General features: G+C 46.2%; 1 protein-coding gene across 1 annotated transcript in view; it reads right to left on the bottom strand.

The window, feature by feature from the left end:
- BARD1 (BRCA1 associated RING domain 1) overlaps positions 1-13,171 on the bottom strand; it is a 120,949-nt gene that overhangs the window by 20,920 nt on the left and 86,858 nt on the right. Inside the window, exon 10 of the mRNA XM_068123508.2 lies at positions 4,378-4,473. Within this exon, the coding sequence (XP_067979609.2) occupies positions 4,378-4,473 (96 nt within the window). The remainder of the gene's footprint in view (positions 1-4,377; positions 4,474-13,171) is intronic.

The following is a 13,171-nucleotide window of genomic DNA, read 5'->3' as shown; positions in this document are numbered from 1 at the left end:
GGATGTTTATATGAATCGTTTAAAATAAAAAAAGCCTTCAATTTCTGATATTTTTCCTTTTCATTTGGGCTTCCCAATTGAAGCCCCGCCCACAGGGTGGGTACCGTTGCTAGTTTAATTAATCCCACATTTGTATTGGTCGTGTGATGGCAACGAAAATCCAATTGATCAGGTTTCGTAATGAAGTCTCCCCTCCACGTAAAAAAAAAAAAAGTATCTGACGGTTACGGTGGCTGTTGCGCAACGCTGTTAAACGTTTGTCTTTACAAAAAAAAAAAAAAAAAAAAAAATCGGCATTGTGGAAACTGTTATGTGCTATCCTGAAATGAAAGACTGCTGGGCGAGTGGTATCTGAAAAACAGGTATCTGGATAGGTATCTGAAACATTACAGCAAAGCCCATATACTGTACTGTATGTGCTACAGACAGTAATGGACATGCTGTGTGTCTCAGTTACCACCGACACCGCAGCAGCCCACCAATTTCCAATTATTTGTGTAAAGTCGAACGTGGTAAAGTCCCAGGGGTCGTCAAATATTTTTGGTCTGAATGGATAAACAGGCCATCAACACATAATTAGGGGCAGAGGATAGAAGAACGTTAGAGAGGATTAACCCAGGAATAATTTACCAACTAAATTAGCAACGTGCTGACGTCCACATCCGTAAACCATTTTTAAAATCCCTGGGGGAGGTTAATATTAGTAAAAGTCTGGTGTTCTCTTCAAGAGACAGGCAGGAATTACCGATTCCGACCAGGCCTGGCAGATTATTTATATTTGTGCAATTTTAATCCGTAAGCACTTATATAATGTATGCACAACCTGATGTCATGTCAAACTATTCGGTCACATGTTCTCCCCTCCACATATGGCAAGCTGATGTTCCTGGCAGCCCTACAATTTCATGCCGCTTCACTTTATCCGCTATCTCTTCGCCTGCTGTATGCTTGGTCTCTCTGCACGGGACCGCAGTTGTGGGCTGAAGACATGTCCATGGTTGGACATTTTTGATTCCTGGTATCGGTATCTTTAAAAGAAACCTCACAGGACACGCTTTATTGTATACTCAAGCCAATTTGATTAGATTTTGTTTTCAGTATTGTGCGTTTTCGTTATTGTGGATCACGTGGGTGCTTCATTTATTTATCTGCCCATTTTTGTGCCCATCTATCTTTTGTCCTGGGATTCTCCGTTTTCTTCGTTCTGTGCTTTCTTATAATAAACTGTTATTCTCTAAGAACACGCTTGGTGTGGTGACCGGTAATTGCAGATTTAGCAAGCAAAAAACCATTTTGGGTGTGGCTTTAATGGCAAATCTACAGGGGAGGTTAAATTGGTAATGTTCTCCAAAAAGAGACGGGTGAAATTAACAATATTCTAACCAACCTCTTCCACCCCCTCCCCAGCAGCAGGGTCCAGTAACACACCATGCCACATGTACAAGGGAAAGTTGCAAGTCGTAATAAACAAATGAGTTTTAAAATATTGATTTTACTTACACTTACAACACTCTAGTCCTTGTGCATGTCACACTTTCCTTATCCCAACTCCTCCCCCCAGTGAAACCGAGTCGAGAGCCTGACATTTATTTATTGTGGGCTGTGGTGCTGCACAGTCATAATGGGCCAAATGTGACAATGTGACATGTGACATAATGGCTTTCATAAGACCTTTATAAGTACCAAGCTAACTTGTAAAAAATACCTCATAAAACATGACCATGGGAGTAATATCACATAATCGTGGTCATATGTTAGCATTGCACTACATCCGGATGATATGGGTTAATAAATGAATCAGCTTATCGGAATAGCACCTCAATTCCACAAAAATCGATGACGATATCGATACGTTACCAACATAATTGCCTTCGATCATTGTTTGCAAAAAAATTTGTCTTCACTATTAAGAATGCCTAACTATACCCAACATCTCCAGAAAATTTCATGACGATCAAACTAATTTTCGATCCAAAAAACGCAATTTTTATTTTTGGAAAAATTGCCTTATGCACAAAAGTATTCTCAAAATCGGCGAAGACAATTTGACAAATTGCCTCATGTACAAAAGTAGTCTCGAAATCGGCAAAGGCAATTTGACAAATTGCACTGAGCACACAAGCAGTCTCAAAATCAGCGAAGATAAATTAATTTTTAACCAAGTTGAAACGACAACGAAATGTTTGTAGCAAATTTTAAATCAAAATCATTATTTTCGAATAAAGTCTATGCCTCGGTATGAGGGAGTTCATCGTAGAAACGTTGGTTTTCTACGGGCATCACGTCTTTCAATGTCTGTAAATCCCGAAATTTACGGAGGGTAATCGGCAGAGGAGCCTGGAACAGTGGTATCCAGGACTTCGGCGTCGTGTCGACATGTTGTGGGAGCAGCGTCCATTCGTCGACAAGGAAAATCGGTGAAGGCAATTATGTTAGTAATGTATCAATATGGTTTTACAGCGTTAAAAAAAAAAAAAATTTTTTTAAACGGAATGAGTTTCACCCATGCATATAGGTTTTACGGAGAAAACACGGCGTACAAAATGCTTTTCCGACGTCGAAAATACGGAAACCTATGTATGGGTTGTTACAAAAATCCGGACTTCCATGCTATATGGAAGGAGTTTCACCCATGTATAATGTATATATAATGGAGCCTCTTAAAATTCAAACAAAAGGCATCCCCTTATGTATTAGACGCAGGACTGAAGAGAGCAGTCTTAATAATGTCCGATCATGCTAGTTACAAATCAAAACACGGAGAGGCAAAGAGATTGTCTGCATACCAATTTGAAAAAAAAACAAATGTACAGCTACTGGATAATCATCGAGCAGCAAAGCCTGTTGTTATCTTCATGGTTAAGAGGGCTGGCTTATAGTGGGGCGGCTTAGCCCAAATATTCAAAAGAATTGTGCATTTTGTGATACAAGCACCAAATTTGGCACAAATGTACATTAATATGTTGCGAACATTTTCAGATATTGGGCCACTTGAAATTCCGTAATTTTTTTTTTCAAATTTTTTCAAATTTCGTAATTTCAAATTTTTCAGGTGACACCGTCACAATTTCGGTCTTCGAGGCCGGCCGATAGGCAAAGTGTGACCGGAAGGGACGAGGTTCTCCTGACCACGTGGCCCTCGATCTGGGAAGCGAGAGGCGTTCCATTAGTGGACGCGCCCCTCACGCCCGACTTTTGGGCGGCCCCGGCAGGCCGTTTGTTTTGACGTTCCGTGACAGGCCCCGCACCCCCACCTCCGGGCCGACCGGAAGCTTGTGCTGAGTACATCATACCTGAACAACTCAGTGAGGCAGAACACAGCAGTGCACACCAGGGTGACCCCTTCAGTGCATAAACCAATTAACCTGTCCACTGCAGGGCATATAGAAATGAAGTTATTTTCTGCATATAATAATAATATAAGTTCAGTTCTATATAACAATTTCTGTTATCACCACTACCACTACAACTACCACTACTACAAGCTTTGTCTGGAATTTTGTGGACTAATAGACAAACAGACATACAGACAAGCTGGGATCAAAACATTACCTCCTTCCACCATTGAGTGTAGAGGTAAACATCATGGAAATTATATCATGCCCTAGATTTAATTCATGCTTACCCGTGTATTTGCTTCACTGGTTCACAAGGTCTTTTGCATACATGTAATTCAGACTCTCGTCTTCATTGCTGACCACACAATGTTCGCAACATATTAATGTACATTTGTGCCAAATTTGGTGCTTGTATCACAAAATGCACAATTCTTTTGAATATTTGGGCTAAGCCGTCCCACTATATCGGCCGGCCTCGAAGACCGAAATTGTGACGGTGTCACCCGAAAAATTTGAAATTACGAAATTTGAAAAAAAAAATTACGGAATTTCAAGTGGCCCAATATCTGAAAATGTTCACAACATATTAATGTACATTTGTGCCAAATTTGGTGCTTGTATCACAAAATGCACAACAGGTTTGCTATGCTGCTACACTATTAAGATCTCAGGGTCTCGAGTTTGAGCCCCCGTTGTGCCGTTAAATAACAGCAGGTGGGTTGACTCAGCCTGTCATCCTTCTGAGGTCAGCAAAAAGAGTACCAGCTTACTGGAAATAAGGGGCACTGACTCAGTGGCACAGCTGCAAGTGCAGCAATGATGCAACCACAAGTCACAAGCTACATACAAAATAATAAATCGACCAGTAACGCCCAATATTGAACAATACCTATTCCTTGCTACATGACTCGCTTTCGTTTTAAACAAATAAGCAAACATAAAAACTAAACCTTTGCGAGGAGCTTCATAAGACCAGTTTGCTCAGCCCATCAACCTTCACGAGTGTACAGAAGTAAATAAATACAAAACTATCACTCACAGTTGTAACTGACAATCCAGGATCCAGCCAGAATTCCCCGCAGGCATTTCAGAGTGCAAGGTGGATGCAAAGTTGATATCACGATGACGTGTGTAACTGCAAAAGGACAATTTGTGCACGTCACATAAAAGGCCAAGTAATCTCAATACACGATTGAAAGAAGGAAGAAGATTAAACCTGGTAACAACAATATTTCTAAGCAGTAACACAATTACTTAGTGCCTTCAGAAAGTATTATTAGGTTTGTGAGGGGGTCGGGGGGTGGGGGGTAGGCAATACCTTAGTCCAGATAGAATTGCATAGGAAGTGTGTTCCGACTGTCGTGAAGAAAAAGAAACCTTGATGTGTCATAGGTAGTGATCTGGTAAACCGTATGTCGTGGAAGAACGTATCTTTGTCCCCATGAGAGGGGTGGTGGGGTATGTTAATTAGCGAGGGATTATGGGTAAATTAATCCCCTGTATGTAATGGCCTCTGTATTTTTTTCCTCTGTTCGCTATGACACCAGCAGCACACACAAATAGTAAGAAATCACCTATTAACCACACTAAATAAAAACCAACCAGAAACAGGACATTGAGCATTACCGTAGATAACATCGACCTGGTGAGCACAGAGGCACAAAAGGTCCGTGAAGCCACGCCCCGTAGAGCAGTGAATGGTCTGGGATTTGATTGGCGCAAGGAATGTTAAGATGGAACTCGCTGATATAAGCGGGCATGGAGACGTCGTGGGATGACGTCAGAGCCTCGCGTACAAAAGAATTCGAGTGGCGGATATTTTCTCTCTCGGGTTCTGGATCTGGTGGTGAACGGTCGTGTCCCGACATCGCCATTATTCTTTCATTCTCGAGTCCTGGCTTTTGACAACGAACGGTCGAGGCTCTGGACTTCCTCGCATCGTCTGGTTGTGGTGTTGGTGAACGGGATCGTGGGGATAAGCGCGGCCAGAATAGCGAGCTGCACGGCAAAGCCTACTGCGTGCCAACGAGCGCGTTTTCGCACGCAAGGACGTATAGGCCTCAGACGATCTTTGACGATCCCTGACGAGATTCAAGAGCAGCTTAGAGCTAAGTGCCACAAATCACACATAATTATTTTCCAGTTATTTTTTTCCCTTGTGTTGTAATCAAGTCTGTGAGGGGCGCTCCAATTAGGAATATAGTTTTTATCGTGTATTATTTTGTGACCGGCATTTCCTTTAATAAAGCCGGTATTTTTGTACATTTTAATTCTGTGTCGGGCTTGAGTCGATTATTGCAGGGTCGAAGACCGGTGAGGGTGGACATGGCCAGCGAGGGTGTACCCATGCAGGTAAGCGCCTACGGCTGCTCTCCCACTTGCTCTCCGCACGTATAACGAAGGTCCGCCATTGAATTGAACGCCTCAGAGTTAAAGTTCATTTGGTCATCTGTGTCCCCCTGCTGTGTTCGCCAGAGGGCAGGCACACGACAACTGGTGTCAGGAGTGGGATTCGGACTAGACAGGCACTCTGTGTTCGAGGGTTGCGAGTTCGACACCCGCTGAGGGCGAAATTGCGCTCAGCTTTTGGAATCCAAATTTTGAATGATTGCCTTTCTCTCGACGAGGGCGAGGCAATTGTAGTACCGGGGTGTCCAAATTCTATAGTTATTGGTGTACAAAGTGCAATATCGCGTTTTTGGAAAAATTTAAATTGTTTTTTTTTTTTTCGGAGGTAAAACTACGCGCGCGGGAGAACTGCTTTCTCACCCCGAATGGCGGAAGCGAGTGAGATGGCCAAGCAAGTGGGGGATCCCGAAGAATATGGAAGAGCGCCGGAGATAGATGGATTAGAGGATAGGAGTGGAACTTCCCCCGTCCCAAGCGTTAGTCCAACCCCCTCTTCTATGAGGGAGGTGGGGAAAATGGGAATGGGTCCGATGGCTTTTCAGGCCATGTACAAATTGTTGGAGGGATTGAATGAAAGAAGGAACGCACAAATGAGTGAACAAATAAAGGAAATGGGTGAACGACTGGAAAATAATATGCGGGGAATGAAAGGGGAATTGAAGGGAGATATTAAGGGAATGAGTGACAAAATCGATGGAATAGAGGGTAATATGAGGGAAATAAAAGAGGATGTTAATAGAAATGGGAAACAGATGGGAGGGATGAGTGACAAAATTGATGGTTGGACAAGTGAATTAAAGGAAGAACAAAAATGAATGAATTTGGGGCACAGGAGACGGCATGTTCGCAGGTAAATAGGGCATGTTTAGAGGTTGAGAGGGAAAACTCAAATTTAAATGGGGAATGTTTAACTGGAAAATACCTGGAAGGCTGTCGGGCTGGTGTGGATGTCACAATGCAACACCAGGGAGATGAATTGGGATTTTTGCAGCGCCAGGGCGATTGTGTGGAACAACAGGGGGCAAGAATATTGGAGGTCCATGAAAATAAACCGGACGAGTGTGTATAGATGAAGACCTGTTGAGGCCAGGATTGATTGGGGATAAGAGTAATGAATGGACACAGCGGTTGGATACCTTGGACAGCATCATCGAGGAAGAGATTGCTCAGTTCCAAGAAAGTCTGGGGGATGAGGTGAGTCGGTCCGTGGAATATCCCCAGGATGAGATTCAAGTGACCGAGGGGACACTCGCCACGAACTACGATTGCGTACCATAGGCTCTGAAACTGGTTACCCGGTTGGGGGGTGGAGGGGAAGGTGTTTTGGCTCCAAGCTACACTTGGACATAGAGGAGTCGAGAAATAGAGCCTCGGAAAAACTTGTCTCCATAGTGAATTTGGAACAGCTGCAGGGAGGGGCAGAAAAACCCGAGGAAGGGGTTGTTAGCTGTGGTTGGGTACACAAGGTTTATCTTTATCTTTCATAAATTGATCGTCTGTTTGCCGTGTCGCGAGCAAGGCTTTTGCCACGTCGCGAACGATTTGAAATCGAAGTTAAGTGATTGTTCCCATTTGTATTTTCGTTAAAACTGTATTTATTTATGGTGTTGTACGTATATTGTGTCCCGACGAAGATTTTTCGGTGCAAATCTTTCATACCTGTATTGAAAATCGTGTTAATTCGTGTCGTGTCTTGAGGCCTTGTACAGTGTGCACTGTACAACCTTGAGGCTTTGTTTTTCTCTCAGCGGTCCGTCGTTTGTGATCCAATAACTTTCGTTCTCTGTATTCCCAGTCTTTTCACCCATAGCCTACTTCCTTGTGTAAATCTCAACTCAAAAAAATAAATAAATAAATAAAGAAATAAACACATTTCCTTCTCTGTTCTCATTCGTTTATTCATTCTTATTCGTTCGTTCGTTCTTCGACCACGTGTTTCTCCCCCATTTCCCCAGATAGTTTTCACTCATTAACCTTCAATGTTTACACTTTCCCCTCAAGTTATGTATTCCGTCATATTTTATAACACCTTTTTCTTCTTCTTCTTTAAAAGGCTGCTTTCGACTTGCTCACCAAATCAATTCATCCCCAAAAAAATATCCATCTCCTATAGTGCCTTTTTTCTACATTCCCTAAACTCTCCTGCACTCCATCCTCCATCCAGCGTCCTTAAACGTATTTTTAACTCGAAGGTCACAAGAAACTCATTTTGCAATAAATGTTCGTTTCCCATAAATCGTACACTTTCAAAAATCCAATCTCACCCCTCCCCTCCAAATCTTCCCCATAACTCCTCCCCTCCAAATCTTCCCCATCACCCCTCCCCTCCAAATCTTCCCCATCACCCATCCCTTTCAAATCTCCCCCCTTGCCCCCTCCCTCCTAAACTACCCCCTCACCCCTCCCCGCCAAGACGCCCCCTCGCCCCTCCCCTCCTAGACTCCTGCCTCACCCCTCCCCTCCAAATCTCCCCCATATCCCATCCCTTTCAAATCCCTCCCCTTGTCCCTTCCCTCCCAAACTCCCCCCTCAGCCCTCCCCTTCAAATCTCCCCACCCTCATTGCTTCTCAATTTCCCCCCTCTCACTCCCCCTCCTCAAAGCGTCCTCCCCGCTTCTTCCCCCTTCAAACTCTCACCTCCATCTCCCCCAACCTTCTGCCTCGCTCTTCCCCCTCCTCAAATAACACCTCATTGTGGCTCACCCAATCACCATCAAACCTTTTGTCCGCCCCATCCTTCCCTTTCTCCGAGCTATTCTGAAATCTCTGACACACCTTCAACAGCTCTCCCTACCTCTTCCACCTCTTCCACATCTTACCCTACCCCTCCTCCCCCCTGTTCTGTATCTGATGCTCCCCCTTCCTCTTCATTAACGGTATGGACCTCAAACATCCGGGGCCTTCGTTCAAACTTAACTGATCTCTCCATACAGGTTGCTTCTGTCAAACCAGACGTGATCTGCTTAACAGAAATTTTCCTCCTTTATGATGTCTCTGATTCCATAGTATCTCTCCCGGGCTACTCCCTCCTCCGGTATGATAGACCTGAGCCTCGTCCTGGAGGCGGGGTTGCTATCTTTATCAAAAACTCTCTTCCTCACTCGCCCTGCACTGCACTCTCTCCACCTCACCCCCAGGAATACCTCTGGCTACGGCTTCCCCTTCGCTCCCACCTCTTGTTCATATGTGTGTTGTACCGTCCACCAAACAGTGATGACTCCATCTACATCTCGCTGTCTGATGATATGGACCAACTTCTATCTACTCATCCCAACTCTCTCTTCCTCATATGTGGTGATTTCAACTGTCATCATGCCAGTTGGCTGGGTGTGGGTACCTCTCTCACCAGCCATGGCTCCTCAGCAAAAGACTTCTGCGACTCACTGGGACTGACACAATCTGTCAATTTCCCGACCCGGATCTCAGTCAACGGAACATCTTCTCTTCTGGACTTGGTTATGACTAACTTCCCTGAAAATGTCTGCTGCTCTTCTTCTGCTCCGATCGGATCATCTGATCATGTCCTTGTTAAAGTGGACATCTCTCTGACCATCCTCAGGGAGCCTGCTCAGCGTCGACGAGTCTGGCATTTCACTCAGGCCAACTGGCACGGTCTTCAAGCAGCCATCAATCATCTGGACTGGTCTCCCATCTCTACCACCTCTGACATCAACTCATCCTGGGAATTCTTCCAAAGTAAATTGCTCTCTCTCATGCACAGATTTATCCCATCTCGTCTTCAGTTGTCATACCCTTCCTCCCGTCCATGGTACACGGAATCTTGTGGTGAGGCTGTTGCCCAGAAACAACTTGCCTTCGTCTCCTGGAAAGCAAATCCAACGGAAGGAAATCTCATTTCCTTTCACAAAGCCCGAAACAAGTGTGTGTCCACCCTCAGGAGAGCCAGGAAACAATATCTCTCCGTTCTCAAGACCGAACTCTCTTATCTGTCTCCCTCTTCCAAATCCTGGTGGCGTCTGGTCAAATCCGTTTCTGGTGTTTGTTCCCCCTCCATCCCCTCCCTTACCTCAAACGGCTACACAGCTGACTCCGCACGTGAAAAAGCTGAATGCCTCAACTCTGTGTTTGCCTCTAAATCTTGTGTCCCAAACCCATCCCTCTCTGTACCCACCATACCCAGTCGTACCCTGCTGCTCCTGGACTCCGTGTCCTTTCCTCCTGACAAGGTGGAAAAGTTTCTGTCAACCCTCGACTCTGATTCTGCAACTGGACCCGACGGCATCAGCCCACGGGTCCTAAAATCCTGCTCTGCTGCTCTATCTCACCCTCTCTCTGTTCTCTTCACCCTCTCTTTTGCTCAAGGTCAACTGCCATCTGCTTGGAAATCAGCCAACATCACCGCTTTGCACAAAAAAGGTGCAAAAACAGATCCTAGCAACTACAGACCAATCAGCCTTCTCCCAATTATCAGCAAAGTCATGGAATCCATCATTGCTTCGGATATGAAATCTTTCCTCTTCTCCAATGGCTTGATCTCTGATCATCAATTTGGTTTCAGACCAGGTCACTCTACTCTGGACATGCTGCTTCTGCTGTCTCAACAATGGATGGAGGTCCTCAATGCCAAACAGGAAATTAGAGCTGTCTCCCTCGACATATCACGTGCCTTCGACACGGTCTGGCACCCCGCTCTGCTCACCAAACTCTCCTCCTTTGGTATCCATGGAAATCTCCACGCATGGCTGGCGGACTTCCTCTCTAGTCGTCGTCAACGTGTGGCCCTGAATGGGTTTCTCTCATCTCCTCTTCCTGTTCAGGCTGGAGTTCCCCAAGGCAGTGTTCTGGGCCCCGTGCTTTTTCTGGTCTTCATCAATGATCTCTCTGACTCTCTCGAAAATCCTCTCTATCTCTTTGCTGATGACTCCACTCTCTGCCGCTCCATTCCTCTTCCCTCAGATCGGCAGTCTGCTGCCTCCTCACTCTCTGAAGACCTGGACAAAATCACAGACTGGTCAAACAAGTGGAACATGTCTTTCAATCCTGACAAATCTCACATTCTTACTATGTCTCTCCGAAAAGATCGACTGGACAACCCTCCCATCTACTTTCTCAACAATCCTCTCCAAGAAGTTCCGTCGCTCAAGATTTTGGGTCTCACTATCTGCCATGATCTTTCTTGGGAAAACCACATTTCCAAGCTGGCCTCCAAAGCCAGTCGCCGACTGGGCATCCTCCGTCGTGCGAAGTCCTTCCTCGGCACACCTGAGCTCCTCACCACATACAAGGCTTTCATCCGCAGCTCAATGGAATACTGTTCTCCCCTATGGGCCGGTGCTCCTGCCTCACACCTAGCTCGGCTTCACGCTGTTGAAACCAAAGCTTTCAGAATTATTGGAATCTCCCGCGATGAAGCTATCTCTGAGGGCCTTTCACTCACTCACCGCAGGCAGGTTGGTGGTCTTTCCCTCTTCTACAGACTCCTCTCCGGCCTTGCTCCCCCAGCTCTCTCTGGGCTCTGTCCCCCAAATATTCCGACAGGTCGCACAAGATCTGCCAGCAACCCTCTGATGGTTAAACTGCCGAAATCTCGGCTCTCTGCTCACCTTCACTCTTTCATTCCTCTTTTCTCCCGCCTCTGGAACAAACTCCCTCACTCCCTTCAATCCCACTCCTCCCTCCAGGTCTTTAAAACAGCTGTTCACCACCATCTCTTATCTTCCCCCATCCAAAACCTTGATCTTTTCTACCCCCGCTAATTCACCCCAGATCCACCTTGTTTGAAATTCCAACTTCTTTCCTGGAAGTCCTGGCAGTGTCCATATGTTTTATACCTCTCCCACCGCCCCCTTCCCATGCCCCCCCCCCCCAAAGCCCTCGCCCTCTCTCAGATCTCTCTATGTCTCCATGTCTCTCGGTCCCCGCTCTCAAATGTTGTGTTTGTGTCCTTCCCCCTCTCTCCCCATCTTGTCTACCGCTCCCGATGTTATATGTTTTATGTGTCGGTTTGTCTTTCTGTGTGATTAATGTTCGCTCTTTCACGAGCCTCGATCTTGTATACACATAAAAAATAAAAATAAAAATAAAAAGGCTAAAAATTTTAAAAGGAAATTTTAAAGTAAATTTAAATGGGAATTTGCTGAGGAGCAGCCTTGGAGGGATTTGGTCTCTGGGCTGCGGAATTCGGACCAGGAGAGGTCATTGGGTTCGGCCTCGTGGGAAATTGCCCCACGTTTTTTTTTTGTATTTTTTTTGTATACAAGATCGAGGCTCGTGAAAGAGCGAACATTAATCACACAGAAAGACAAACAGACACATAAAACAAATAACATCGGGAGCGGTAGACAAGATGGGGAGAGAGGGGGAAGGACACAAACAAAACATTTGAGAGCAGGGACCGAGAGACATGGAGACATCGAGAGATCTGTGGGAGGGAGAGGGCTTTTGGGGGGAGGCATTGGAAGGGGGGACGGGGGGGGGTTGGGGGGTGAAACTTGGAAATTGGGGTATGCCAGCCAGCTGGAAGGCTGTGCTGGTAGGATTTGGACGTGGGGTCCGACCATGGGTGTCGTGGTACGGCCTGGGCCCCACAGCCCATTGGGGGTCTGGTGGAGTGTGGCGTCCCTTGTCCATTGGGGTGCCGCACGAGCGAGTGTCTCGGGCGGCAGGGTCACCGGACCCTGGTGGGAGTTAAGACCTCCAGGGGTCCGGGGTGGTTTCTCACAGGCACCTGGTATGGTGCATCATAAGGATCACTAGGGGGAGGTGTTGTAGGTCGCACTTTGGTGGCAGCACCACAGACAGCCTAGCAAGGGCCTGATGTGGTGACCACCAGTGGCATGCGGCCTGACAGCCTCTCCCTGAGACTCTGGGACAGCCAGCATGTGGTGACCTGCCATGCTGTGCTGGTCTATGGATGCGGGTCGAACCACATGGACACGTATGATTATAGCCCACCGGACAACCATTGGAGCATCTGTGGAACTTGAAGGTGTGAGCATGATCTTCCACAGATGATCTTTAGTGATTTGTGGACTCTCGGCTTGGGAAGAGTGCCATGGGACTGAGAGGGATGGGGTTGGGAAAACACAGAGTTGAGGCATTCAGCTTTTTCATGTGCAGAGTCAGCCGTGTAGCCGTTTGAGGTGAGGGAGGGGATGGAGGGGGAACAAACACCAGAAACAGATTTGACCAGACGCCACCAGGATTTGGAAGAGGGAGACAGATAAGAGAGTTCGGTCTTGAGAACGGAGAGATATTGTTTCCTGGCTCTCCTGAGGGTGGACACACACGTGTTTCGGGCTTTGTGAAAGGAAATGAGATTTCCTTCCGTTGGATTTGCTTTCCAGGAGACGAAAGCAAGTTGTTTCTGGACAACAGCCTCACCACAAGATTCCGTGTACCATGGACGGGAGGAAGGGTATGACAACTGAAGACGAGATGGGATAAATCTGTGCATGAGAGAG

This window comes from Myxine glutinosa, chromosome 7, assembly GCF_964187855.1.
Source record: "Myxine glutinosa chromosome 7, kmMyxGlut1.1, whole genome shotgun sequence".
NCBI classification, from domain to species: domain Eukaryota; kingdom Metazoa; phylum Chordata; class Myxini; order Myxiniformes; family Myxinidae; genus Myxine; species Myxine glutinosa.
The sequence above is the reverse complement of the archived record's forward strand: the minus strand, read 5'-3'. Positions and strand labels throughout refer to the sequence as shown.